The sequence below is a fragment of the Plectropomus leopardus genome, chromosome 10 (genome assembly GCF_008729295.1).
Source record: "Plectropomus leopardus isolate mb chromosome 10, YSFRI_Pleo_2.0, whole genome shotgun sequence".
In the NCBI taxonomy this organism is placed as follows: domain Eukaryota; kingdom Metazoa; phylum Chordata; class Actinopteri; order Perciformes; family Serranidae; genus Plectropomus; species Plectropomus leopardus.
This window is the reverse complement of record NC_056472.1, coordinates 31,616,755-31,642,643: the sequence shown is the minus strand read 5'-3', so window position 1 is coordinate 31,642,643 and position 25,889 is coordinate 31,616,755. Positions and strand designations below refer to the sequence as shown.

The 25,889-nt window shown below is 40.7% G+C and overlaps 1 protein-coding gene across 1 annotated transcript in view; it reads left to right on the top strand.

Moving 5' to 3' along the window:
* itgb5 (integrin, beta 5) overlaps window positions 1-25,889 on the top strand; it is a 59,468-nt gene that overhangs the window by 22,420 nt on the left and 11,159 nt on the right. Inside the window, exons 10-11 of the mRNA XM_042494305.1 lie at window positions 3,905-4,079; window positions 5,814-6,068. Of these exons, the coding sequence (XP_042350239.1) occupies window positions 3,905-4,079; window positions 5,814-6,068 (430 nt within the window). The remainder of the gene's footprint in view (window positions 1-3,904; window positions 4,080-5,813; window positions 6,069-25,889) is intronic.

The window sequence follows — 25,889 nt, the reverse complement described above, 5'->3', positions numbered from 1 at the left end:
AGTTTAGTTTTAGTCGACAAAAATTGACATTTTAGTCAAGTTTTTTTTGTGTGTGTACTTTTCCTGTTTTTGTTTGTTTTTTTAATTATTTAAATTATTTATTTATTTGAAAGTTCTGATTTAAAATTATTTTTAGATAATTATTATAATTAAATTAATTTAATAATTAATTGGTTTTTTTGGGGGGGGTTTTGTTTGGTTGGTTGTTATTGGGGTTTTTTGGGGGAGATTTTCAGATAATATTCTTGGACTTTTTTGCTATTTGCTCACCATTTTCTGGGTCATTTTTTCTTCAGCTGCACCTTGCCTTCTTCCCATGTTTGTAAAAGAAATTAAGACAATTTGCCCAAAGTTTTAAAGGGTTAACTCATGAGGGTCACGGCTTAGTACGCCTTTGTGCTCATGACGATGACTAGGTTGCAACCGTGCTTGTTTGTTTCGTGTTTTTTTTTTTTTTTTTTTTTTTTAATTTTTGAAAGTGTGGCTAATCAACACTGTTAGGAAATGACTGAGATATTATAAAAACTCTGAAATACACTGGACAGTGCTTTAACTCTCACTTTGACATAGTTTTTAAGCAGACTTTATACTACAGCAGCTTAATAGAATTTCTTAAATTCAGTTACGGCTTTTGGTTTTGTGTCTCCCACGTACAGCCTGATAAACTTGTCTCGTATCACTCTGATGTTTCCTTGAATGACATTTCTCACCTGACTGTGTTTTGATGCATTTTCTCAATGAGTTTAGTCTCAATGTATCATCTCGCTCCTTCCTCCACCGTGCCCCCAAATGTCCTCAATTTACTTTTACTACTACTTCCTCCCAAGTTTTCGCCCCTGCTGCTTCTCCACAGCCTCAGAGTTGTCCCAACCAGCCACATGATTGGGTGGACTGGCCTCCTCGCGACTCACATTTACAGTAAATCTAATTGTGTCTGTCATTAACTTGTTAAGCTTCCCGCCCTGGAGTGGAGGGGGGGGAATCCAGGCAATATGTGACGTAGGCATTTCCTGTATCTTGAATCAGCTTGTTATATACTGCTGGATAAAAAAAAAAAAGCTCCACTTCAATCCCCTGCCCCACTGATACCGACAGATCCATGCATGCTCACTGGTATTGGTGTGTGTTTTTTTTACATGATAAAACATCCATTTCAAATAATTAGTGTTTTTTATGCGTCTGTCCGTCCATCCCATTCTCATAAAGGCGATTTATCAAGAACGCCGTAAAGGAAGTTGTTCACATTTGGCACAAACATCCACTTGGACTCAAGAATGAACTGATTAGGTTTTAGTGGTCATAGGTGAAGGGTCAGTGCCACTGTGACTGCATCTGTCTAATGAATGGGGTATATGTATATTTAGAACACTTAAAGGGAATTTTTTTAATTTGGCACAAACGTCCACTTTGACTCCACAATTACATTTTTGTGGGCTTAGGTCAAGGTGATGGTGATATTGTCTGTCTCATTCTCATGACCATGATGTCTTTGTCAAATTGGCAAAATTTGTCCACTTGGACCTTTCATCCATCTCATTCTTGTGGACACAATATCTCTAGATCCATTTTAGGTCCACTTGGACTCATGGATGACCTGATTAGATTTTGATGGTCATAGGTCAGGGTCACTGTGGCCTTTTCTTTCGCATTCTTGTGACTGCGATATCTGAAGAGCACCTTGAGGGAATTTTTTGCAAACTTGGCACAAACATACACCTGGATTTAACGATGAATATCTTAGATTTTGGTGGTCAAGGTCAAGGTAGCTGTGGCCTTGTGTTTGTCTCATTTTTGTGAACCCAATGTCTGAGGAAAATCTTGAGGTCATTTTTCAAATTTGGTACAAACATCCACTTGTACTCAAAAGTAAGCTGATTAGATTTTGGTGGTCAAAGATCAGAGGCCATGGTCACTTAATTTTTCACATTCTTGTGACAACGATATCTTAACAATTGGAGTTTTTTTTTTTATAAATTTGGCACAAACATCAGTTTGGGCTTAAGGCTGAATTATTAGATTTTGGTGGTCAAAGATCAAGGTCACCATGTACTTCCATCTGTCTTATTTTTTAAATGCCATATTTTAAGCACCACTTGAGGAAATTTCTTTAAGTTTTGCACAAACGTCCACTTTTACTCAACGCCAAACTGATTTTGGTCATCAAAGGTCAAGGTCCCTGTGACCTCTCAGAACATGTTTTAGGCCATAACTCTGTTACAGTACATGTAAGCTGCCTCTGGCAGTAGAGTTTATGCCTGGCTTTCATTATTTACACCTCACATTTCTCAATTTCAGGGATGTATTTACAGTGTGATATTTCCTTAATTAATTAGTTTATAAAAAAGGGCACGCCCCTAATCTGTGCCGAGGAAGGCTGTGTTTGTCTGACACATTTTAAACAGGCCGGGTATAACCCACGTTTTGACATAATAAAAATGTTGAAATGCCCTTTGTTCATGAGATCCAAACACTTAGATGTTCCTGCCAAAAACAGCAGGTGTTACAAGGGTGGATTATTTACTTTCGATGCGAGACTCCAGTTTATCTTCTGAGGGTCAAGTGCTTCTGGTCGGAGCTTCAAAGCAGATAATATGGCCTCCCCTCTGCAACAGTTTTTGAACCAAAATAAATGAGAACATGCAAGCTTACATCACTCTTTCTGCAGCTTTGTGAAGTTGAAATCTGGCATGTTAGCATCAAAATCATCTATCTCAGATCCAGTGAGCTGGAGCCAAACCAGTAGATCATGTGAGCTTTTCTTAGCCGCCACACTCTCATATGTGGTGTTTAAGCTGCAGCAGCCAGTGATTAAATTGATTGCAGCATAATTTCATCAGTTAAAGTCGCAGTAACATGAAAGAAAAAAATCCAGAGGATGGCTGCTGTGATTGAGAAAATGTGAGGAAAATACCAGAAGACGTGCTCATGTTGGAGCAGAGAAAGCAGCCGGGGTTGGGTTTCTCCTCCTTCCTCTGAGCAATCGAAAGGGTGTAGGTTGTCTCATGTCCCACTTTCTGTGCAGACAAAGCCACATCAGCTGTAAACTCTTCTTTGGGTGAAATCAACCCACTGGTGTAAACATAACTACACCGGGTCATGTGTAGTTCATGTCCACAGGCACGCTGGCAGCTGCCAAGTCTTTGCATGCTGGCTGTGTTTACTCAAAGGAGAAGATGTAGGGTGGGATCAGGCCACTTAGAAATACGGAGACACAAGGCGGTTGAAGATATTGTTGTTAAAAGGATAGTTTGGATATTTTAAAGTGGGATTGTATGAGGTATTTATTCTTAGTCAGTGTTATACAAATTGTAGATTTGAGTTCACATGGCCCCAGTTTGGAGAAGCAGGCAGGTGCAATGCACTGCTGTGGACACGTGCAGCAGCAAAATGCATTTTTGTGCAGTGGTCGAAAGGGGCAAACACGCTGCAATTTAAGAAAACACATACACAGAAAAAAAACACAAGCGAATTAAGAAAACATCATCAGTTTGAAAACACGAAAAGGATGCAAATATCATTACACACTAAGGGGCTGTTTGCACAGCAACGGTTCTTGCATGAAACGTTAAACTTTGTTGCGGAGACGGCCGTGAACATCTTCCCAGTTGGAAAGTGCTGTAAAAAGGTATGGCAGTGAAAATATTCCAAATACAGCGTGCACTTGAATGGTTGTTTTTTTTCTGCATACTGACAATGAAGAAGTACCTCATACACCTCACCTCAAAAAATCCAAAGTATCCCTTTAAGAGGCTGTTTGGTGTTGCCATTCTTAAATCTCTCAAATCATCTGAACTTGACCTGAACCCGTCTCATTTCATAAACAGGAAGTCACTATCCGTCCTCCATCAGTGCCGGTATTTGTACGTTTTCTTTCTAATTCCACTTCTTTTTTCTCTCTCTGAAGGTATCGTTTAACGTTAGTGTGGAGGCGAGGAGCTGCCCTCCCCGCGGCACCGACCAGAGCTTCACCATCAAACCGGTGGGGTTCAAAGACCGTCTGGAGGTTTCTGTGGATTATCAGTGTGACTGCGGCTGCAGCCGGAGAGCACAAACCAACAGCAGCATCTGCAGCTCCATAGGTACATCATCTCTCAGTGATCATGATTTCTTTTGAGACCTGGATTTACACGGAGCTAAACAATAATAAGAATGATGAATGCTATAGTGAATGCAGTCATGAAAACACCTGAATTTGGAATAGCAATTTGTAGGCCTTGAAAAGTTTTGGAAAACTAAATTTACCCTGAAAATTGTGTACTGTTCGAACAATTTAATCCTGTTCCGAATTAAAAAAAAAAAAAAAATATATATATATATATATATATATATATAAGAACTGATAAGGAGTATCGATGGTCATTTAGAGAATGTATGATCTTTAAAATTTGCCTCAGAGTCATGGAAAAAGTCCCGGAAATGTATCAGTAAAAATGTGTATAAACCTTGATAGAAACGTTATTGCAGCAAAAACATTCTGCACTTTGCAATTCATGGTTTGCTCTTTGTATTTTAAACTCTGGTACACAATGAGCAGCTAATTTGCCTTTTCTGATGTTTAATGTTAATTAAAATCCTTCTTGCAGCAGGAAATGCATCACATTTGAAAACAAGGGAACCTAAAAAATCCATGTGAAAATCAGCCCCTGTTAAAACACAAAACCCATAAGCCCTGTTAATCACACAGGAAAGAAAACTGCTGCTGTACAGCTTCCTGTAGGTTTAAAGCTTCATGGAAGTGGAACACCACAATCAGTGCAGCCGACCTGCTACTTTGACTTCAGTTCCTCAGAAAAAACTCCCACTTTAACCCCATAAATTGATGACTTTCTTTGGCATGATTATGGAGATGCTCTCTCACATGTGGTGGTTGTTGTTGAGATAATGATGGCCGTAAAAGCCAAAATTATACTCTAACCATAATTTTAAACTTAAAGAGGGGCGCTGAGTTTATGATTATTTCTCTTTATTTGTTCATTTGTTATTTTCAAGGCAGAATATGAAGAAAGGGCGCTAACCGGCGCAGCAGTTTATTACCGGGTTTTTTGGGTTTGCTTGTTTTTTAGCGCGACCAGAAGCGCGCCTCCAGCTTGTGGCGCTCGAGGCGGCCTCCTATATCTCCTATGCCAAGAGCCGTCCTGGACAGTATATTTCCTCCTTGTTGATGATTAAATAAGTCGCTAAATGTTTCTCCTGTTGTGATTTTTTTAATCAGTGCTGCTGAGAGGGTCCGAAAAGCCGCTAAATAGCGCGATAAAGTCGGCACGTTAGTAGTCCTCTCCTCCCGTCAACCTGGGACCTTAGATCGTCTTGTTAGTTTGTTTTTGGACGTGGAAATGTTGTTTTATTGCATAACATCCATAACAGTGTTTGTGTTGAATTCAGGTTTTTGGGGTCCACACTCAGTAACAGAATAACTACATCAAAACATCTGCTTACAAACTCTCACACAGCTCATGCAGTTTAATCCAAGTCTCGTGTATCCTCAGTGCATCCATTTATCCATGTACGCTCAGTGCTTCATAAACACATGCGGCTTTGCTCAAAGTGTAATTAAAAAAAACACTTTGGCACAATCAGTGCAGCTGCTCTATTAGTCAGTGCATGAGTCTGTTTATGTGGAAGTATTTTAAACAGGAAGGTTTTAGCAAAAATGCATGTGTTTTATGAATGACTGAGCATGTGGCTGCATGACTGAATCTGAATGAACTGATGTCTAATCCCTCAGAATAAATAAAGCGGTACACAGAGAGGAAAGTCGTGTATTTAAACCTGTAATCTGTCAGTACAATAAGAAGAACCTCTTTCCCCTGCAGGTACTTATAACTGTGGGACTTGTCGCTGTGAGCCGGGTTATCTGGGCGCCCGCTGTGAGTGCCAGGAGGGCGAGGCCAGCAGCATGTACCTCAGCGCCTGCCGGGAAGCCGAAGGCAAGCAGATCTGCAGCGGGCGAGGAGAGTGCAGCTGCAACCAGTGTCTGTGCTACGAGTCGGAGTTTGGGAAGATTTACGGCAGCTTCTGCGAGTGTGACGACTTCTCCTGCGCCCGACACAAAGGCATCCTCTGCTCAGGTAGGAAATCATCCACCGATGAAGCCGGGTTGTGTGTTTGACTGTGCTGTCAGGGTGATGTTAATTAGGGTCATGATAATTATGTTATCGACGTATTGCACGATATGTGGACATGACCTTAATCAGTTTATTGACCTCTTTACCGCCCATTGCGTTTATATGCGTTTTAGTCAAATTGATGCCAAAATAAACAGCAGGACTTTTCCGACCATTAGAAGACTTTGTCGCAATGATTCTTTTTTTAGTTTTTTCTTCCAATTGTGGAAGTCAGAAGAAAAATAAAAGTACGCCTGAAAGATGACACAGCGTAGCTTACCGGTAGCCTACAGCTGCACGTTAGCTCGCCAACCCCTGGCTACCAGCCAATAAGTTTTACCCTCTCACCACTTCAGCTCAGCTCCCAGGCCGTCCAGCCGCGGCAGAACCGCAGGATTACGGAGGTGACTGCGGTTTTCCCAGAGCCATGTTAAGCTTGTCTATTAGTTGCAGAAGGCATCATATGGTTGTTGTTTTTATTCGCCAAATTTTGTCTCAAACTGAGTTATTTTGTGTTACCGATTTTGTAACGAGAACCTGCTTTATTCAGTGTTTTACTAGTTTGAATCACCTGCTTATTTATTTTATTTATCAGCTCCCAGTAAAAAACCTCCTGATCAATAAAGGAATTCTGACTGGGAGAAGCTTCATCTGGTTGCAATCTGAAATCCTCACCGCTAAACGCCACTAAATCTCCCAAAATCTTACACGCTGTAACCCTATAAACATATTTTTAGTCCTTATTTCTGAACATTTTTCAGAGCTAAAAGTCCATTGCTCCTTAAAAAGATGCTCTTACATAATCTCGCTTTAATATTTTCATTTAACCAGCAGCATAAAATGGTCTCTGAATGACAGTAACATTGTTTATTGCTACTATTTCAGAGACAAAATGTCGTCCAACAGGAGTATTTATCATGTCAGGCGTGCTTGTTTTTGACTCCACTGAGCTGCTGTGCTTGTAGCGAGGTGGTGTTTTGGGCTCCAGCTGCTGAGAGACCGCAGCTCCCTGAACTTAATGCGAGTACAAGCTGACATCAAGCATGCTGTCGACTCTTCAGATCTGCTGCTAGTTGTTGCTCTATAATTAAAAATAATGCACATTCATGATGTTGAGTCACGTTCCCGTACCTGCTCTGGGTCTGGGTGTGTCTCGTGGTTGACTCCTCTGCAACCACCAAGCCTTCATTTAGAGGCTGAGCTCCAACAGTCACCTGCAGGGCTGCTGGCTCGGCTCCCAGGAGACGCTCAGACGAGCAGCTGCAATAGCAGTTCAGATGTTCAGCGTGTGTTGTGTTTCGAGTGTCTGCCTCGGAGGGCCTTTTCTGGTCGGAGACTTGTCTTGATGATCGAGGACCTTAGAGAGCTGGACAGATTTTGACTTTGTCTTTCTGGAATTGAAATTGAGATTTGAGACAGATTTAGCCCAAAACATGTGTGACACTGAGATTGTTCAGCGGGGATTCTCATCTTGCTTTGCATGACGGGTTGGTCAGGGGCCAGTCGCAGCAGCCTCGTACATGTTTGTAGATTTTAGGACATTTTTTAGGATTTTAGGATCTTTCCAGGATTTTAAGACGTTTGCAGGATTTGAGGACGTTTGTAGGCTTTTAGGATTTGTAGGCTTTCACAGACTTTAAGACCTTGGGACTGTGGGATTTTAGAGAGATTCTGGGTTTCTATGATTCTGGGACATTTCTATGATTCTGGGACATTTCTATGATTCTGGGACGTCCCTAGGATTTCAGTAGGTTCCTTTGATTTTTAAGACGTTTCTCTGATTTGTAGTATGTTTCTGGGATTTCAGGACATTAAGGGCTTAACGAGGACCTCTGTCGAGGGATGCGGGGGCCTCCTGGCACCTTATGTAGACTGAAAGTACAAAACAGTTCCCAGTGTGAATCACTTTATTCTTATTGTGAGTTAGAGAGTGGGTGGTGGGGCCGCCTGGCAGCCTCTCGGTGGACAGATTTGGCCTGTGGGCTGTATTGTTTTTGTACAGTGTCGGAGCTGAACCACCTTGGCCTTTAATTATCCCCATTTTGCCATCCTGAGGCGTAAATATGCTCCGTTAATCAAAGATTCACGCGCTGATGCCAACTTTGAAATCCTTTTCCCTCTCACTGAGCCTTGCGCTTTACTCGGATGCCCAAAGAGGCTCGGTATGAAAAGACAGGTTTGGCTCAGTGTATCTGCTCGGCTCTACCAAACAGGCCGAGGCTGTTGTGTTCCCAGAACATCGGGTCCGCTGGCTCGTCCCCAAGCCAACGGCTGTTTCTGTGAAACCACAGAGAGCGCTTTGTGACAGTGGGGCCAGCTTTGGCACGATCCCCTAACACAATGCCTGCCTCTATTTATCTATAGCCAGTAGAAACAGAAGTCTTTCGTTTAGTCAGCAGCAAGGCCGGACACTCCGAACACACAGACGCAGAATGGCTGTTTGTTTGTGTCGATCATCCATAAGCAGTCATTAAATCTTAACAGTCCGCTACGTCCTGCCGCTCCTCGCTCCTCTCCTCCTCCCTCAGCGTGGTCGCCCAGTGTGCAGACAAAATGAGTTCCTAATGATACCAAACGGTACGCCTCCTCCACACTTTCCTCCGAATCTCCCAGTTAATTATTGTGGGTTGCTCTGTGTAAGACATGCTGTAAAAACTCCTCTTTGCTCGTGCGATTCTAAAAAAACCCACAGGGAAAACTATTAAGGTCTGTTTTGAGCCCCTTAGCACGCAAAAATATCTTGTAAACGATATTGTGCTTCTTCTGGATTGGTCACACTCGGCTGAGAGCTGCTCATTTGTAGCCTGATGTCTGAGAAACTCTGCGGTGTTCAGACTGATAAACTGCCTGAAGGCGCAGCAGGTTTTATTAAAGAGGAAATCAGCTGGCACGGTGTCCTCACTGAGGGTTTTTTATGTTTAAATCACTCTTCGTCTCCTTGAATGTCTGAAACAGTTTTCTCATGGAGCTCACTGAGATGCAGATATCAGCCTCTGGATCTGAAATGCTGGTTGGCGATTTAGCTGTGTTGAAATTGTGAAAACGCTTGTCTTATTGTTGTCACGGCAACATGATTTGCTGTGCAGTTGCATTTTGAGGAGAATACAAACCTCTCTTGAGGGCCGTCCATTCACTCTGATCGATCAGCTTTTGCTTTTTGATTACTACAGTGAATCACAGGGCTGCACAAACTATCAGGCATTAATCAGAATCACAATTTTGGCAGTAATAGAAAGAAATTTATATGATACTGATGAAACCTACGAATGTAACGTATCCGTGGTTTAGAGAAACTTAAAATGCCGACATTTTCGTGTGGTGACGGGACTGAGATCTGCTGGCGATTCAGTCATGTCTCTGAATACTGTTCTGTTTCAGTTCATTTTTTTGCCAACTGAAATTGAAATATTGGCGGGCGTGTTAATGCTCACACTTGGCACGGTAGTAAATATCTCAGCTTCATTTAGAGCGAATTTTTCTCCCTCCTAGTGCAAGCCAAAACTTTGTCAGTGTTTCTGTTTATCTCTGATATTGTCGTTCTGTCAGAGCTCTTCTGTCTCTCAGTCTGTTTGTCTTTGGCGGCTCCGCCGTCGTCTTTGTCTTCCTCAGCAGTTCTTTGTTGGACTTTGCTTCAGTCAAAGTCTCATCCTTAGTGGAGAGAAAATGAGTTCCACAAATCATCTTGCTTACAACTCAAAGTCTGTTTCTTGCTGGTTTTCGCAGTTAGAGATGATCTGTTGACGCTCAGACTCTGCAACTGTTAAAGCTGGCGTGAGACCTTTTTCCTCCTCCTGGCAGTCAGAGTCAAAACAAAAACACTCAGCATTTCTGCTGGTAAACTCACCACGGCAGCCCCCTCTTGTCTTTTTTTTTTTTTCTTTTCTTTTTTTTAAAGCATAATTCATTTCTCTGATTTTAGTTTCTTTTTTTATCGGGAGCATCCACCCATGAAACGTTTCATGGATGTTTAATTTGGATTTTTCGCCTTAGTTATGTCATACTCTTAAATGCTGCTCTGACACCAGTAAAAATAAGAGCATGGATATAAAATAATAATAATTACATGAATTACCTTAATTAAAAACCAGACTAAATAAATAAAATAAAATATGATCTCTCCCCCCTTCCTTTTTTTTTTTTTTTAATTTGTATTCAAAGCAGTGACAGAAAGAAATGACAACAAAAACGAAGCAAATCTAATGTTAAATAAATAACTTAATCTCTCGTCCCTTTTATTCTGGTGACATGCATCAGCGCTGATGTGCCTGCACGGGAAAGTCAACACAGATACCAAAACTTTGGTATTCTGACAAATACAAAGAGCTTTCTCTGGTGGACGTAGTCTTAATCAGGACTGTATGAACTCGCTTGCTGAGGATTTAAATGTAATGGATGTTCAATTTTTATGTTAAAGTCCAGCTTTAAGCTTTAAGAGTCCCTCAATAGCACTTTTAGGACTGTTTTGCCAATTTCTGATGCTGTAAATAAAAGTTTGACTAAATAATACCCACTTAAAGTTGCCCCAAGAGCTTTTTCTGGAGTCTTTGTAAGTGGATGGAGTTTGACCAGTTGTCATGGCGATCATGGTGATGAGTCAGTTGGCTTGAGGAAATAAAGTTGGGTTGAGGTTGTTATCAAGGTCAAGAATTAACTTTAATGCTTAAAGAATCTACTTTGAATTACTTTTTTGCATCAATGTAATTGAAATTTGAGTCCATTTTTGATCTGCTGGTTATCCAGTCGAAGTTGAATTTGAGGACGCAGGCAGGACATCACACCCCAGCTGTGGCTCACGCCTGCTGGACAGACGCTGCTGTGTGTGTGTGTGTGTGTGTGTGTAAACACACGTTAAACGGTTGTGTATGTGTTGCGGTGACACGAGGCAGCCGAACCAGCCAAAACCGCTGGAACACACAGTTCCCCAGTGTGTATTTTTACTGTGAGTTTTTATTCTGGTGTACCAGGAACTTCACTGCCAAAAATGATGGCGACATTTTTACTCGCTTTCTTTTCTTCTCTTCCCAGTGAAATGTGACATCATAAAAGTTGCAGCCATGAGCGGCTCCATGTTGTTGAAAGGTGTTTTTGTGATGCTCGGCTGTGATAGGATATCTCTGCAGCAGCTCTCACTCACTCTGGAGGCTGATGAAGAGATGAGACTCCTGCTGGTTCTCATTTTAATGGACTTGTAGAGTCACTGAGCTATTTGTTTGTTTGTAGATTTATATGGAGTTTACACTGTTTTGTGCCGGGGCAAACTGAGGTTGTACTCGAGATCAAATCAGTGTTGAAACATGTTAAAATCTGACAGGTTGATCTTTATTAAAATAATCCTGGGAACTGATTGCCTTGAAAAAGGAAAGTAAAGCACAGGCATTTAGACCTTTGAAATCTGAAAAAATTGGTTTGATTTCTTCTTTTTATTAAAAAAAAAAAATTAGAAAGTGACAAAAAATTACCTTTAAATTAGCTTAAAAAATATAGATAGAATGTTTAGAAAAACATAATAAAATAATTAATTATATTATTAATTATTATAATTTATCATTAAGAATAAGTCAGAAAAATGTTTTTATTTTTGACACTTTTTTCACACCATTTCCTGTGACTTTTTATGTGTTTTGTGTTATGTGTTTTTACTAATATCTTCCTAATATTTGGGTCATTTCGCACCAAGTTACTCATTGCCTTTTTTCCAGTGTTTTTGAAAGAAATCAAGCAACTGGCTCAGGTTTCAAAGGGTTAAAGGAGACAGGAGGACATGGATACGGGAGCAGTAGCTTAAAGCTGGAAGGAGGAGGATGTGCTGTATGTGGAGTCACATGACCTGTGTTGGACGACTGTCTGTCTCTGAATGTTCCGGTAATGTTATCCTGTGTGTGTGTGTGTGTGTGTGTGTGTGTGTGTGTGTGTGTGTGTGTGTGTGTGTGTGTGTGTGTGTGTGTGTGTGTGTGTGTGTGTGTGTGTGTGTGTGTGGCCCCGAGGCTCTCTGGGGAGGATCTTCAAGGTGAACCACATGCAGAAACAGAATACACTTCCTCAGGATACAACTTTTCACTATCAATTTAAGGGGTCATCGTCAAAAAATGGCAGCATATGTGAAGTATTTGTTTAGGAATGGTACTTTTTTTACCCTCAAGTACTCTCCAGCCTCAAAGATGCCGTGTCGTTCGGGCTCCTCTCTCCTGTGTGTGTGTGTGTGTGTGTGTAACAAGTGAGTCTTGACTTCCTCGTCCTCCTGCCCCCCTGACCCACATCTCCTCTGCACACTCTGCAGCTGCTTCTAAATAATGATCTCAGCGCTCAGCAGGCTTCAGTCGCCAGAAATAGAGCTGCTTTATTTTCCAGACTTGCGCAAACCCTCTTTTACCCCGTAAATATAACCGCTGTCCCAAAGCTGCGTTCTCTGAGAGAGTGTGTGTGTGTGCATGCATGTCCACCGTGTGTGCACGCATGGCAGCGTCTCCTTATAGGGTAAAAGGGAACATGTGTGTTTATTCATGTTCATGCATGCCGAGCGGTACTGGAACCGTGCGTCACTGAAGGGAACGGTTCTCTTCAGGCCCAAAGACACGTTTGGTTTGATCAGATCAGTCCGTTTGTTCTATTAAAAGGACTCGATAAACTTTTTTTTTTTTTTTAGTTTTAAAACAGCCTGACAGGAAGGGACAGTTACGTTCACTGCAGCAAAAACATGTTAAAACAAAGGAAATACTACTGCAAGTCACTCTAACAGTCAAGAAAATATTTGCAGCTTCAGCTCAAAAGGTGGTATTTTTAAACATAGTTTAAAAAATGAAATTAAATCTTGTCCTTTAATCGTGCTAGATCTGCTACTTATTTTCAGGGAATTTCCTTTTTTTGCCATTTTTTTAGTTAATCTTTGCCTACTTTATATGTTTTTGGAAATAATCAAGGCAATTTGCTTAGGTTTCAAAGGGTTAAAGTCGCACATATTGGCAGAAATGATCATTTACAATACAACATAATAGAGCATTGAGCCCTGTGAGGTGAACGTGGTCTTTCATTTTTTCTGTCTGACTTAACAAAGCTGAGCGCACCTGACACCCCACCTCCCACCCCGAGCTAAAACAAACACCGGATGACTCCTCCCGCTCCTCCACCGCTCTTTGAGACTTGACTGAACTTGACCGCTGCAGACAAAGACCTCAGGTGTCTCTGCGGAAAAAAACACAGGTACCAGACCACACCCTGATCCTCTCTGTGTGGAGACGAATAAAGCTCCTGAGAAACCTGCAGGTGTTTCTCTGCACCGGAGTTAGTTTGAGGTCTTAATGTGACTTTATGTGTTTGTATTTGGTTAGTGCGTGGAATTATGGGGCTTGGGAATAAACGGAAAACTCAGGAATGCCCTTTTAACCCTTTGAAACCTGAGAGCAAAGTGGTATGAGGGGAAAGGCAACAAGACATGGCCCAAAAATGGTTAAAAAAAAAAAAACAAAGTTACTAGAACATTACCTGAAAAAGAGAGCACAAAAAACAACAAAAAAACACTTAAAAAGTGCAAATCAATATACATTATAAAAAATTAAAATAATAGTTTAAAAAAAAAAAAACAACTATATATATATATATTTTTTTTTCTGTAACATAATTTAAAATCATTATGTAAAAATAGAACTATTGTAATTATTAAATTAATAATGACTATAATTTTTTAATCCCCTAATTTTTGATTAGGGGATTTATTTTTTTAAAAATTTTCTTGTCACCTTTTTACTAATTTCTTGCAATTTTATGGGACATTTTCTGCCAATTCGGTCATTGCCTTTTCCCCCCCGTGTTTTAGAAAGAAATCAAGGCAATTTGTTCAAAGGGTTTCAGAGGGTCGAATATCTTGTGAAAGTCTTCTGAACGCATCACAAGAAAACTGATGTTGACCCAGATTTCAACAGTTTAAATTAGAAATCGTCTACGGGTTCATATTTTTAAGCAAACCTCAAAAGTTCATGGCTGGTCCCAGTTTGACTCTGCAGCCACAAAAACAGCCCGAATCAAGTCAGACTCACACAGCTACACTCACTCTGTGTGTGTGTGTGTGTCTGTGTGTGTGTGTGTGTGTGTGTGTGTGTGTGTGTGTGTGTGTGTGTGTGTGTGTGCCTGATGCATGAACAGAATCATGTGAAAAGCATCAATAGTGTTTGGGTTTCATTATTTGGGCTCAGCAGCTGTTTTCAGGGCTCAATCTGAAGTCTGTCAGGGTTTTGACAGCTCGGCCTCGTGGGTGGTTCTTCAGCATTAAATGCTCCCCAGGATTTAGATCCTTAAAGATAAACAGCTGACTGTAATTGCCTTAGATCACAGCTGCACGCTCGATGTTCGATGCGTGCTGTGGCGGTCACACTGTGTTGAAGCAGAGCGCTGAGGAGAAAATAAATAAAGGGGAGCTCCTGAATTCAGCTTGTTGTGGAGACGGTGGAAGGACCGGGATGCAAAGCAAATTGGTGCGATTTCTTTCAAAAGATGAGAAATGTTCCATGAATTGGAAAAAAAAAGGAAAATTTAAATCTAGGGGAAAAAACAATAAAAGTTGTCACAAAATTATTATAAATTTTCAAGCAACTTTTTCATTCTTATTTATTTTTTAACTTTCTCTTTTATTTAAAAAAAATAAAATAATAATTTTCAGGTTTTTTTTTTTTTCTTTCTCTTCTTCACCAGACATGGTCTTTTTCCCATATTTTTCAAAGACACTTTTAATCTCGAGGTTTTTCTGGTTAAATAAAGGTGAAATAGATACATTTGAAAAGATGCCAGAGGAATCTCGTGGCTGAAAGGAGATTTGTTTCATTGTTTTGATAACCATTTCTGTGCTGCCACAGATCCAAGACAAAATCAACAGTATAAATTATAAAAACTTTATCAAGCTTAGCTTTCAGTATTCCTGTATTTTCGATCAGTCTTCACTTTGATGAATAATAGAACAAATTCTTCGAGCCTCGGTTGTTCTTAATTGTATTTATAAGTTTATTACAACACAAATCTGTCTCGAGAAGCTCTCGGCAGCTCGTTCATGGACAGAAATATACCAAAAACTTCAAGTTGCTGTCTGTAATTCTGGAGAAAGATAGTTGATTGTTGAGTCGGTCCAAAGTTACATACAAAAGCTTTCAATTTAAATGGCATTCGCTCATCCTTTCACAGTTGGTCCCACATCCGGAATCACGTCTGATCACCTGGGAGACGTGAAAATATTGTCTGTTTACCATGGACGACGTCCTCGTCTTGTCTTCGCCTCCAGACACACGGAGCCTCCTCACATGCCGACAGAAGGACTCGGAGGCCTTTAAAAATAAACCGCAACCTTCACACATTCATGTTGACATTCACGTACCTTCATGTCTGATAATTATTCCCCCGCAGTCAGCAAACGAAGTGCTGACGCAGCAGCTGTCAGTAACAAACAGAGTTATGACTCGGGTCACAGAGTAATCATTGTGTCTCCGTGTCGTCCTCCTGTCCTTCCTTTTTATAGGCTTTTGTCTTCTGCTCGCTGTGAGTAATGTGAGTGGACGTCAAGGCGTCCTATGACTCTTGACTCTGAGGAGAATCTACAAGTAAACACTATTTTCAGGGCTGTAATGATTGTTGTCTGTCAGACGTGATGGTATCTACATAAAAAAACAACGTCACAGCTGCTGAGGCCTGTAATTGATCGGCTGCTGCGTGCTCTTTTGGTTTTAGGAGCTCTGCAGGCTGCTTATTTAAAAGGTGGCGTTATTCGTCTACTTTTACTAACACACAAACCAAAGAAGAAGATGATGTTTGTCTTTGAAGGCTTTACCTCCCAACGTGTCCACAGACCTGATATTGGCTCTGAGATCGTTTCTGATGACAAACAGCCCGTCTCAGCGGACGAGAGACAACGTGTCTCGGCCTGCACATTTTAATAGCCCACATTTTTTGCTGTTTCACCCTCACACACACACACACACACACACACACACACACACACACACACGCACGCGCACACATGGTAGTAATATTGTTTTAACAGGCCTTTAAAGGGAACATATAAGCTAAAAATTGTGTAGCATGTCCCAAATTGAAGTTTGTGTTGAAGTTAGTTCCTCCAGGATTTCTCGTGTTTTTGGGCCTGATTTGGCCCTAAAATGATTTCGCGGCAGTTTTTCCGTAAACTTGCATTTCACGTTTCATTGTTTGTTACGCTTCAGCTCCGGCTATAACCGAAGCCGGAGGCATCATGTTTTCATGTTGGCCGTCCCATTCTCACGAAGGTGATATCTCAAAAACATCTCGCGGGAATTTCTTCAAATTTGGCACAAATGTTCACTTGGACTCGAGGATGAACTGATTAGATTTGTGAGGGTCAAAGGTCAAGCTCATTGTAACCACATCGCTGTCATTCTCATGATCGTTATTATCGTCAATAATGATTTAAGGGAATTTCTTAAAATTTGGACCAACTGATTTAATTTTGGTGGCTAAATGTCAAAAGTCCAGGTCACTGGGACATGGCATCTGTCTCACTCTTGCAAGAAGACCACGGCTCAACCAAGCTTGGCTTTGGCGCTCTGCTGGAAACATAAAAACACACATTTCCACACACTTACATCTTTGCAAAGTTTACTTTATTCTGAAGGGTTATTCAGAATAAAGTGAACCGTTGCATAGATGTAGGTACGATCTTCATTGCAAGGTCAAATTTGGAACGAACACCCATTTGGACTCAAGGGTGAACTGATTGGATTTCGTTAAAGGTGAAGGTCAGACTACTACAGTTCAAGAAAAACCTTGACTGAATTTCTTAAAGTTTGAGATTAAAGTCTGTTTGGACTCGAGGAAGAACTGATTAGAGTTTGAAGGTCAAACATCACTTTGACCTTGTTTCTGTCTCATTTCGTGAACTTCAAGATGGTCTTCAGGGAATTTCCAAAAATTTTAAACATTCACTTGGACTCAAGAATGAACTGAAGTCTTTATTTGGGTCAAGTTTTGTGAAATTATGCTCTGCTGTATGTCAGTAGTTGACGTGAAGGTGCCCTATTAGTTTGGGCCGAGTGGTTATCACACGTCGCACCTTTAACGCCATCGTTTGTCATAGTTTCATGCCAGCGATCGCCGAGGCGGTCCGTCTGTGCGTCAGCCCCATTCTCATGAGCGCGATTTTTTCAGAACATCTTGAGGGATTTTTTTCAGTTGAATTTAAAGTTTTGAATTTGTATACATTGAAAAATAAAGGTAAAAATATTTATTGAGAATTAAATATTAGAGGCAAAAAATTCAGATACATAATTTTAATGCATGACTGTGGCTGTTTAATGTCAAAATCAGATGCAACAGATTTACTTCCATAGGTGAGGTTTTCTTTAAAATCAATATCAAGAAGTATTTAGCTGCTGAAATTGGCATTTAACAGCGTCCTCTCCCTCCGTTTCCCCTCCGTGGAGTTTGCTTATTTTCCCTCGCGGGGCAGAAAAGCTTTGGCAGCTCTGAGTTTGGAGAAGCAGACAGAAGATCCTCTGTGTGTTGTGTCTCCCTCTTATCTTATCAGAACAGTATGTATCCCAGCCCTGAGGGAGGATTAGAGATCATTTCTGATGAATGACAAAATGTGACTGTCCGAGTTTAAACTTTGTGTCCTCAAGTAAACCTGAAGAACCTGAAGTCTCTGCTCGGAGAAATGACACAAGCGAGACTCGAGATTTTTGATGTTATTTTATCCCGGCTGTGAATTTTCTGTGAAAAAAACCAAACTTGTGCCTCATCAGCAGTTTGGTTGCTCGCTGACTCGCCTTGTTTACAGAAGCCGCTGTCACTCAGAGGTTTCACAGGGCATATTTAGAGCATTTCTCCGCCGGGTGTTTTTGTGGTTCTGATTGAAAGCTTCACTTCTGTTTCCATCTCGGTTTTTGAGTCTGGAGGGGAGAGTTTTGCTGAGTTGAAGCATTTGACAGACTGATATGATATTTTACCACAAATGTGCAGGATTCTCTCACAAATGAGTGTTTGTGCGTCTTTATTTAACTTTTCCCTAAAAAGAGGAAATGAGTCCAAACAAACCAGCCCTTCGTTTCGTCTTAATTTTTCTCTATATGTTTTTCACTCAAACGCACACAAAAAAAGAAATCAAGCCCGTCTGAGCCTGTGACCAAACAGTCATTTTATCCCTCAGTCTGCTGTGTAATTAGCTGCAGCGGTTTGGTGATATTGTTCTGCTGTCAGAGCTCTCAGTTAGAGTCATCCAGTCAGATTCTGCGCTGCTTCCCAGGGTCAGGGAGGGGCTGCACGCTGGGATAGATTCGTCTGGCCGAAATAATTAGTGCACGGAGACATATTTAGACAAAGAAGCAACACCACAAGATGTGCTGGTATTAACTTGAATGCATAAGTGGTGTTTAGTTGTGCATCTAAGTGCTTTTTTTAGAATGCTATGTGGTACTTTGAACTTTTGTCTGTCCCAAAGACCACCACTGTGGCTGCGCTTGAATCACACAAAAGTTCCAATGGTGACATTTTTTTTAACTGCAGATAAAATAAATGAAAAAATAACATTGTAGAGCTAAAAGCATTTGATCAAGTTGCCGATGGCCCACAAAGTTAATCAGACTATTATGTTAAACAATTAATCGTGTAATAAGAGACTCAAAAAATAAATAAAAACAAAAATCTGCTTTAAATGGTAGTATTTATGTTTATTTTAAATAAAATGTCACATCCCGGCCACCCGCTTCCTCTGATAAATAAAGTACAGTCCCACAACACCGGCACAGAAGCTTAACAACGTACTGCTGTGGACGGGCCGCAGCAAAACAGATTTAAGCCACCTAAAAAAAATCTGTGTCAGTTTAAGTGAACATTATATATGAATATTTGCTCCTCTTTACCAACAGCTGATAGAGGCAGCGACAGAGCAGCAGCGGCAGAGCAGCAGCGCCACCGTTCAGTGTTTTACTCTGTGGAGTCTTGTTGTTATTTAATTGTTGCTTGTAATCCCCATCGGGACATCGAAAACCCCTGCCGTCGTTTAATTGATTCTTCTGCAGTGCGTGTACACTGGGACAAGGACAGTAACTAGTTAAATGGCCTCATTGAGCTTTCACTGCAGCTCGACGTAACTGTGCATATAAACGTACTGAGTGTGTCACCTCCCGCCATGACAGATAACCTTCGCCCCTGCTGTGAGACCGCCTTAAGAGGCTGTTATCACGGCTGGATTTCTGTTTCCCTGGATGCACTGCAGGACTGTGACTCAGAAAAACAATAAAATTCAAATGAACATATACAACCTTTTTTTGAACATGCTGCAGTGTGTCGATTCTGAATATGACTAACGTTACCATGGAAACAGGAAGTTGTGCCCTTAAGCTTCAAACGGACTGCTGCTTGGGTTTATTATTTATCATCATTCATATTTCAGTAGCAGCATTATTTTAAGGATTATATGCAGGTATGTCAGCAATGTGCTGCAGGAGTTCCCACAGGAAACTGGCACAGGAAGTAGAGCCTGTACTCTTCATCCTCCCCGGAGACGCACTCTTTTTTTTTTCTCTAACTTTAGGAATTCTTTGTGCAATGCCTGTGAATCAGGGTGCACCACAAGCATTTCAAATATTCATTGAAGCTTTTTATCAGCTGAGAGCAGAAAATAGGGCAGCGCTTCAGTCTGCTGCTGGAGATGTTGGAGGTTAGAGTTCATGTTTTCTTTCCTCACGCACACAAACACGCCACAGCCGCTGGGACACAGGCAGCTCTTTGAGCGCCACTGCAGAGCAGGAAGTGACTGTTTCTCTCTCTGGGTCAACAGTGCGATCAGAGGGAGCGTTTTCGGCCCTCCGTACAGTCCCTCTGCGTGCTACCACATCGTATCACGCACCGCATTCCTAATGAGGGTGACTGAGTTCAGTGTGACGCCTCCACAACAGATAAAGAATCTTGGCTCCACGTAAAACTGATTTTATGAGTTTTTTGCTGCGTTCGTGTGATGGAAGATCGTAGTTTCCGAGTTGAGAAGACGTTTTTCGACTTTGTTGTGTTCATGTGCTTTGAGGTTGTAAATCAGGAACAATGTGGAGGCTGTGAAGAGGATGGATTAAATTTTAATGTTAAGAGTGTTTAAACAAGATGATTGATAGCTTTTTCCAGCTTATTTATATATTTTTATATATATATAATCTATTATATTTTAATTTTGCTTATATTTTAATTTTGATCTAGGTCACTACATGAACAGCAGTTTACATTAATATCATATTACACTAAACGTGTGATAAAAATACATGAATTAATAGAAATGTGTATAACCATTGACCAGACATTGATGTTTGCCCGCCATGTTTATGCATTCATGACTTTAAGTCTGCAACTCGTGTTATAAAATAACGTTTTCATTGTGAGTATACTCGTCTGGCTGCTTTATAGTTAAAAGTTTGCTTGCCTACTGCAGCTAATAGATGCATTCTCTAAAATGTGCAGCTATTAAAAGTAAATGATAGGAACAAAATAATGAAATCTATCATTTTCGCAGTCAATTGTTGACACTGTTTCCATTTCTGCTGCCCTGAAATGTCACAACTTGGCAACTCGGGTATGATCAAAATTTCCCAATTTCCCACTCTGAAGGCAGCATCAGTCTGTTTCAAATCTAAAAGAAGCTTTTTAAACTTTTCGTTATCTCCTATCCGCGGCTCTCTGTGCTGTGTTTGTGGCATTGAACCTGTTTTTTATTCCCAGCAGTGCTTATGGCATCAAACTTTGGTGTTTGTAACATCGCAGTATTTTCCTGCAGCATTTGTAGCACTGAATCTGGGTGTGTTTTACTTAATCTCTGGGTTTTAGGCAACACATCGCAGCATCGCTCAGCAGCATTTATGGCATCAAACGTGGTGTTTTTAGCGCCACATTGCAGCGCTCCCCAGCACCGTGTGGCGCTGCACGTTTGTGGTTTTCACTGATGCATCGTGGCATTTCCCTCCATGATTTCATGTCACTGAACGTAGGTGTTTTTAGCTGCACATCGCAGTGTTTTCCAGGGGCATTTGAGCCGGGGAAGGTGGGACTTTTTTACCTGCACATCGTGCTGATTTCTAGCCGTGTTTATGGAATCAAAGCTGGGGGGTTTTGGAGGAACGAAACAATGTTTCCCAGCCTTGTTTGCGGCAACACTTTGCAGCGTTTCCCAGCACCATTGTTGGCATCAAACTTGGGTGTTTTTAGCTGCTCATTGCTGTATTCCTCAGTCGGGTTTGTGGCACCAAACCAGGTTTTTTTTTGTTTTTTTGCCTTTTTTACTGACACATTGCTGCGGTACCCAGTCGCGTCCTTAGTTGTTTTAAGCCAAAACAAGATCTCGTCAAATCCATAACTAAGAAGTTTTTGTGCCTTAATGTAACAAAACCTTCACCACAGAGAAATGTGATATTTTAATGTATCTGTTACAAAGTAAAGTGCAAATGTAAATCTGTGTTTTGCAGAAATATACAATACTAGTCATTTTTCTGGGAATTGTTTTGTTTATCACTGCCTGTTTTTTGTTGGTATCTTTGGTTTTATTTGTGTAAGACTCTATTAGACAGTTAGACACAAATTTGGCTAAAAATTACTGTTGGAGGATTAAATCCAAAAGCAGTGAGTCATGAATCCCAGCTGCTTTAAAACAACTGGGACTGGGTTTGTAGACATTTGACGGATTACACATCTGTGTCCCGTCCATCTCGTCTCTGCCTCTCCTGCAGGAGAGAGGATAATGTGTGTAACACTTCTCTGTACACTCTATCACCACAAATGGGAAATAATTCGCTATACACAAAGGTCTTTTGCTTCCAGATGTCAGATATAATTTGCTCGGGGAACATTTTGTTTATTTTGAACGCTTTCATTACAAAAAAGCAGCGTTAGTTTTTGTTTTCAGAGCCCGAGCTCTCGCCGTCTGGCACATTTGTATGATACGGTGCAACGACTATCCCTCTAAAAATAACCCAACGGCTCATTTCCTCTTCGAATAATCTCCATATATTTACATAAGCCTGTTTAAATGTGATGTTGAAACCCATCATGAAAATGTTGGATTGCATTTACATCCAGGCTGCTCTGTATCTGCTGCTTGCTCAGGTTTGGTGAAAAAATATATTTCTGATCCCATAATTTTGACTTTAAAGGCAGCCAGTCTGACAGATTGAGAGCTGAAATTCATGCGTTACATTTTTTGGGGTGATGCTTCACCAGTTTAGGATGTAAAGGAGATACAATCATCTCTGATCTGTTTTTGAGTCTTACACAGTTTTTCTTAAACTATTCATATTTTCTGTGGAAGTGCATTGATCACAGAAAGTTTTAACCCTTTGAGACCTGGATTGATGTCACTTTCTTGTGCTGCCTTTAGACGCCTTTCACAAGTTTTTTGAGACCAAATTGGTTCCATTTCTTTCAAAAACATGAAAAGAAGGCGATTTGTAAACCGGCAAGAAATGTCCCACAAATTTCAAGAAATATTACAAAAATATTCCCATTTAAAATGACCATAATTATATTTTAAAAATTACTTTTATAGAATTATTGTAATTTTTAAGCATTTTTTTTAGGTTAATTCATTTCCCTCCCCCTTTTTTCATTTATTCGGTTATTTATTATTTATTTATTTATCATTTATTCCTTTTTTGTAATTTTTCAGGTAATTTTTTTGTACTTTTTTTTTTTTAAACTAGATTATGGGTAATTTCTTCTTGAGTTGCTCTTTGGTCTCTGAGGATTAATGGAGCACAAAATAAATTCTTATGCACATATTTATAAGAGCAGAATCATATTTGAGCTTGCAACCCTGATCATTTCTCCAGCTGTTGTGACAACTTGTGATTTTACCCAGTTCTTCTTGCACGCTAAAATCATCCGCTACGCTCACGATTCTGCCCTTCCTTGCACAGAAAAACAATAAATAATTGGATGGTTTGAAAAGATGCATTATTCAGAAAAAAGGGAACACCTAGTGTCTGAGGCAGAAGTCTCAGTTTGATCTGTCTCGAACATGTCTTTTGTCTCAACTTGGCCGCTTGTCTGCGCTGAATGTCTGGAGAAAACGTCATGGAAAAGTTGCGAATCAAACGAGGAGGGTCACAGCTCTGAAGGATCTCCATATCTCCTCCTCGGCTGCAGCTGTGTTTATCACGAGCAGCGTTTAATCTCACTGTCGAGCAGCGAATCGAAATGGACCAAGAGAAATGGAAGGACTCAGCAGCTCGGTAATAAAAAGGCAGGGTTGGATGTGGAGCCTGTGCACTTGCTCCAAACATCTGTTTCGAGGCATGTTGATGGTTATCGAATGTGGGCTGGTGTTGTGCTGAGTGCTGTTTCTCTCCTGTCAGGATGCCAGTTTATCTCAACAGAGGTGGCGAGCCAGACGCTATCCGTGTGTAGATAAAGAGGCAGTATCTGCTGTAGTTTAACTCATGCAGTGATAAAACCGAAACTAGCACACATTAGAGCTGCTTTTATAGCATCAGCATGTCGGGATCTAATGCTGATAATAATGATGGCGTTATTCTGGGGGAGAGAGATTACTCCGTGTGGATAAGATGTTGGTTGGTGGGTTTGGTTAGACTTTAGTGGATGTATTTTAAATCTGCTTTTGGTTATCGGGCTTATGAAGCCTTCCATGTTGCATACAAAAACTACTTGTGTACTGATATCATAATAACTCAGGTTGCCTTAACCCTTTGAACCCTGGATCGACATAAAGCTTTCTTGTGCTGCGTTCAGAGACCTTTTACAAGCGTTTGAATCTTTCAAATGTGAGAAAATAGGTTTGATTTCTCTCTAAAACATGGGAATAAAGGCACTTAAAAACCTAGAAAGAAATGTCCTGCAAATGTCTGCGTCTTCTTTTGGGTCTGTTTTTTGATTATATTTTAATTTGATTATATGTGGGAATAATCAAAACACAAACACAAACACACACACACACACGCACACATAATTTCCTTGTCACCTTTAACTATTTTTTTTGCTTTTTGGGAGACATTTCCTGTTAAGTTGTTGTTTTTCTGGTGTTTTTGAAAGAAGTCAAACCAGTTCTCAGGGTGTAAATGGTACTAAAAGTTGTCTGAATGCAGCACAAAAAAATAGTGTTAAAGGGTTAAAGTTGCAGGAAACGGTAAAGGAGAGCAACAGATAACTTCTTCTTCCTAAACTAAAACCCTGTGAAACAATATGCACAGACACGCATAATCTCTCGTGGTGACACAGGGAGCCAAGCCGAGTGTTTGTAGGCGGCAGACCTGAGAGCAGCTCGTCAGGACTTGTTGAACAATAAGCCGATCTTAAAGCGGCTGCACTCGCACGTCTTTTATCGTCCTCAAACTCTGACGAATAGAGAAAAACACTTCGCCCTCTGAATGCTCGAGCAGCAGCAGTGTGGCGTGATTTCAGGCCACATTCCCAGCATTGGTACCATGACTCAGCCGCATGCCACTCGTCATGTCAGCCTGCGCTGACCGGAGTTTGGGAGTGGCGCATTAATTAGATAAGCATCAGTTTTTCCACCTTTTAAACATGCACGAACAAAAACTGCATCATTAGGAGGCGAGAGGTGTTAATGCAAAAATAGGAAGAATTTATAGCGTCTGTGAGTCCAGACAGTATGTTGCACAACGCTGACCACTTGGTTGATGACTGAAGTGAATGTTTCCTGTTGGTTTGGAGAAGTCTGCGTGACCTCTTTGAGGATCTGGGTTTAATCACAGACTGCGTTTTTCCTCCTCGCCGTGTCTGAGCTCGAGTGGCTGCACGGTCTGATTGTTCTGATCCCCGACTGTCAGGAGAGCACGTTGGACAGGAGGAGAAGGAGCCACTCCTAGACAGACAAACAGTGATTTCATTAGTTTCTGACCCATTTTTCTCCGCAGACCGTAAATCATAACTCTGTTTTTACTGTGTTTCCATTTAGAGAGTTCAGGAAAGGAAATGTGAAGGCAGTTATTGGAAAAATAGCTTTTTTTAATGACTCCTACCTCCTTAAACACGTGACAAACCTGTCTGATGTAGTGGGTGCATTTTAACCAGGCCCCCAGGAAGTGAGCCACACTGACCAGGACTGCTGCTTAAAAGCTGAAGTTGTGAATCATCAGTCTGAGATCCCAAAGTCAAATAACACTGCTTCAAGTTGAGCAGTCAGGGTTTTTTTTTTTTTTTTTGCCTGTTTTGGTCCCCAGATTTGGCTGCGTAGTGAGCACTCTTGTGTTTCATGCTCCTCTTTGGTACAGACCGCAGCGGACACGATGCAGAGAGGAGGGAGGCTCTGAACACATGATCTTCTCTCTTAAGTTAAATGTCAATTCTGCCATATATACAGGACATAGATGGGATTGAAATGCTGTTTCTATCAGACTGCTGGTGTTATATGCAAGGACAAAATAAAAGAACAGAAAAAGGATAAGAAGTTAATACGATAGCTTTTGATAATATCTAGTGTCGGCAAAAATTGTTGCATTTGCAACCTGGCGTTAGCACGGTGAGTTATGTGGCAAGACATGTCCTGAAAATTGAAAAAATAATAATAATTATATATTTAAAATTGTGCTACGGAAAAAGTTATTTATTTCTATTCATTTTTTTAGCTCTTTCTTAATGTAATTTTCTGGGGATTTTTGTGTAACATTTTACTCATTTCTTTTTAATTTTGGAGTAATTTCTTGTTGAGTTGCTTATTGCCTTCTTCCCATATTTTGTGAAGAAATCAAGCAAGTTTTCTCAGGTTTCAAAGGGTTAAGTGAATGCCGCTGTCATACTGAACACCCTGCTGAGCCCGTTCAA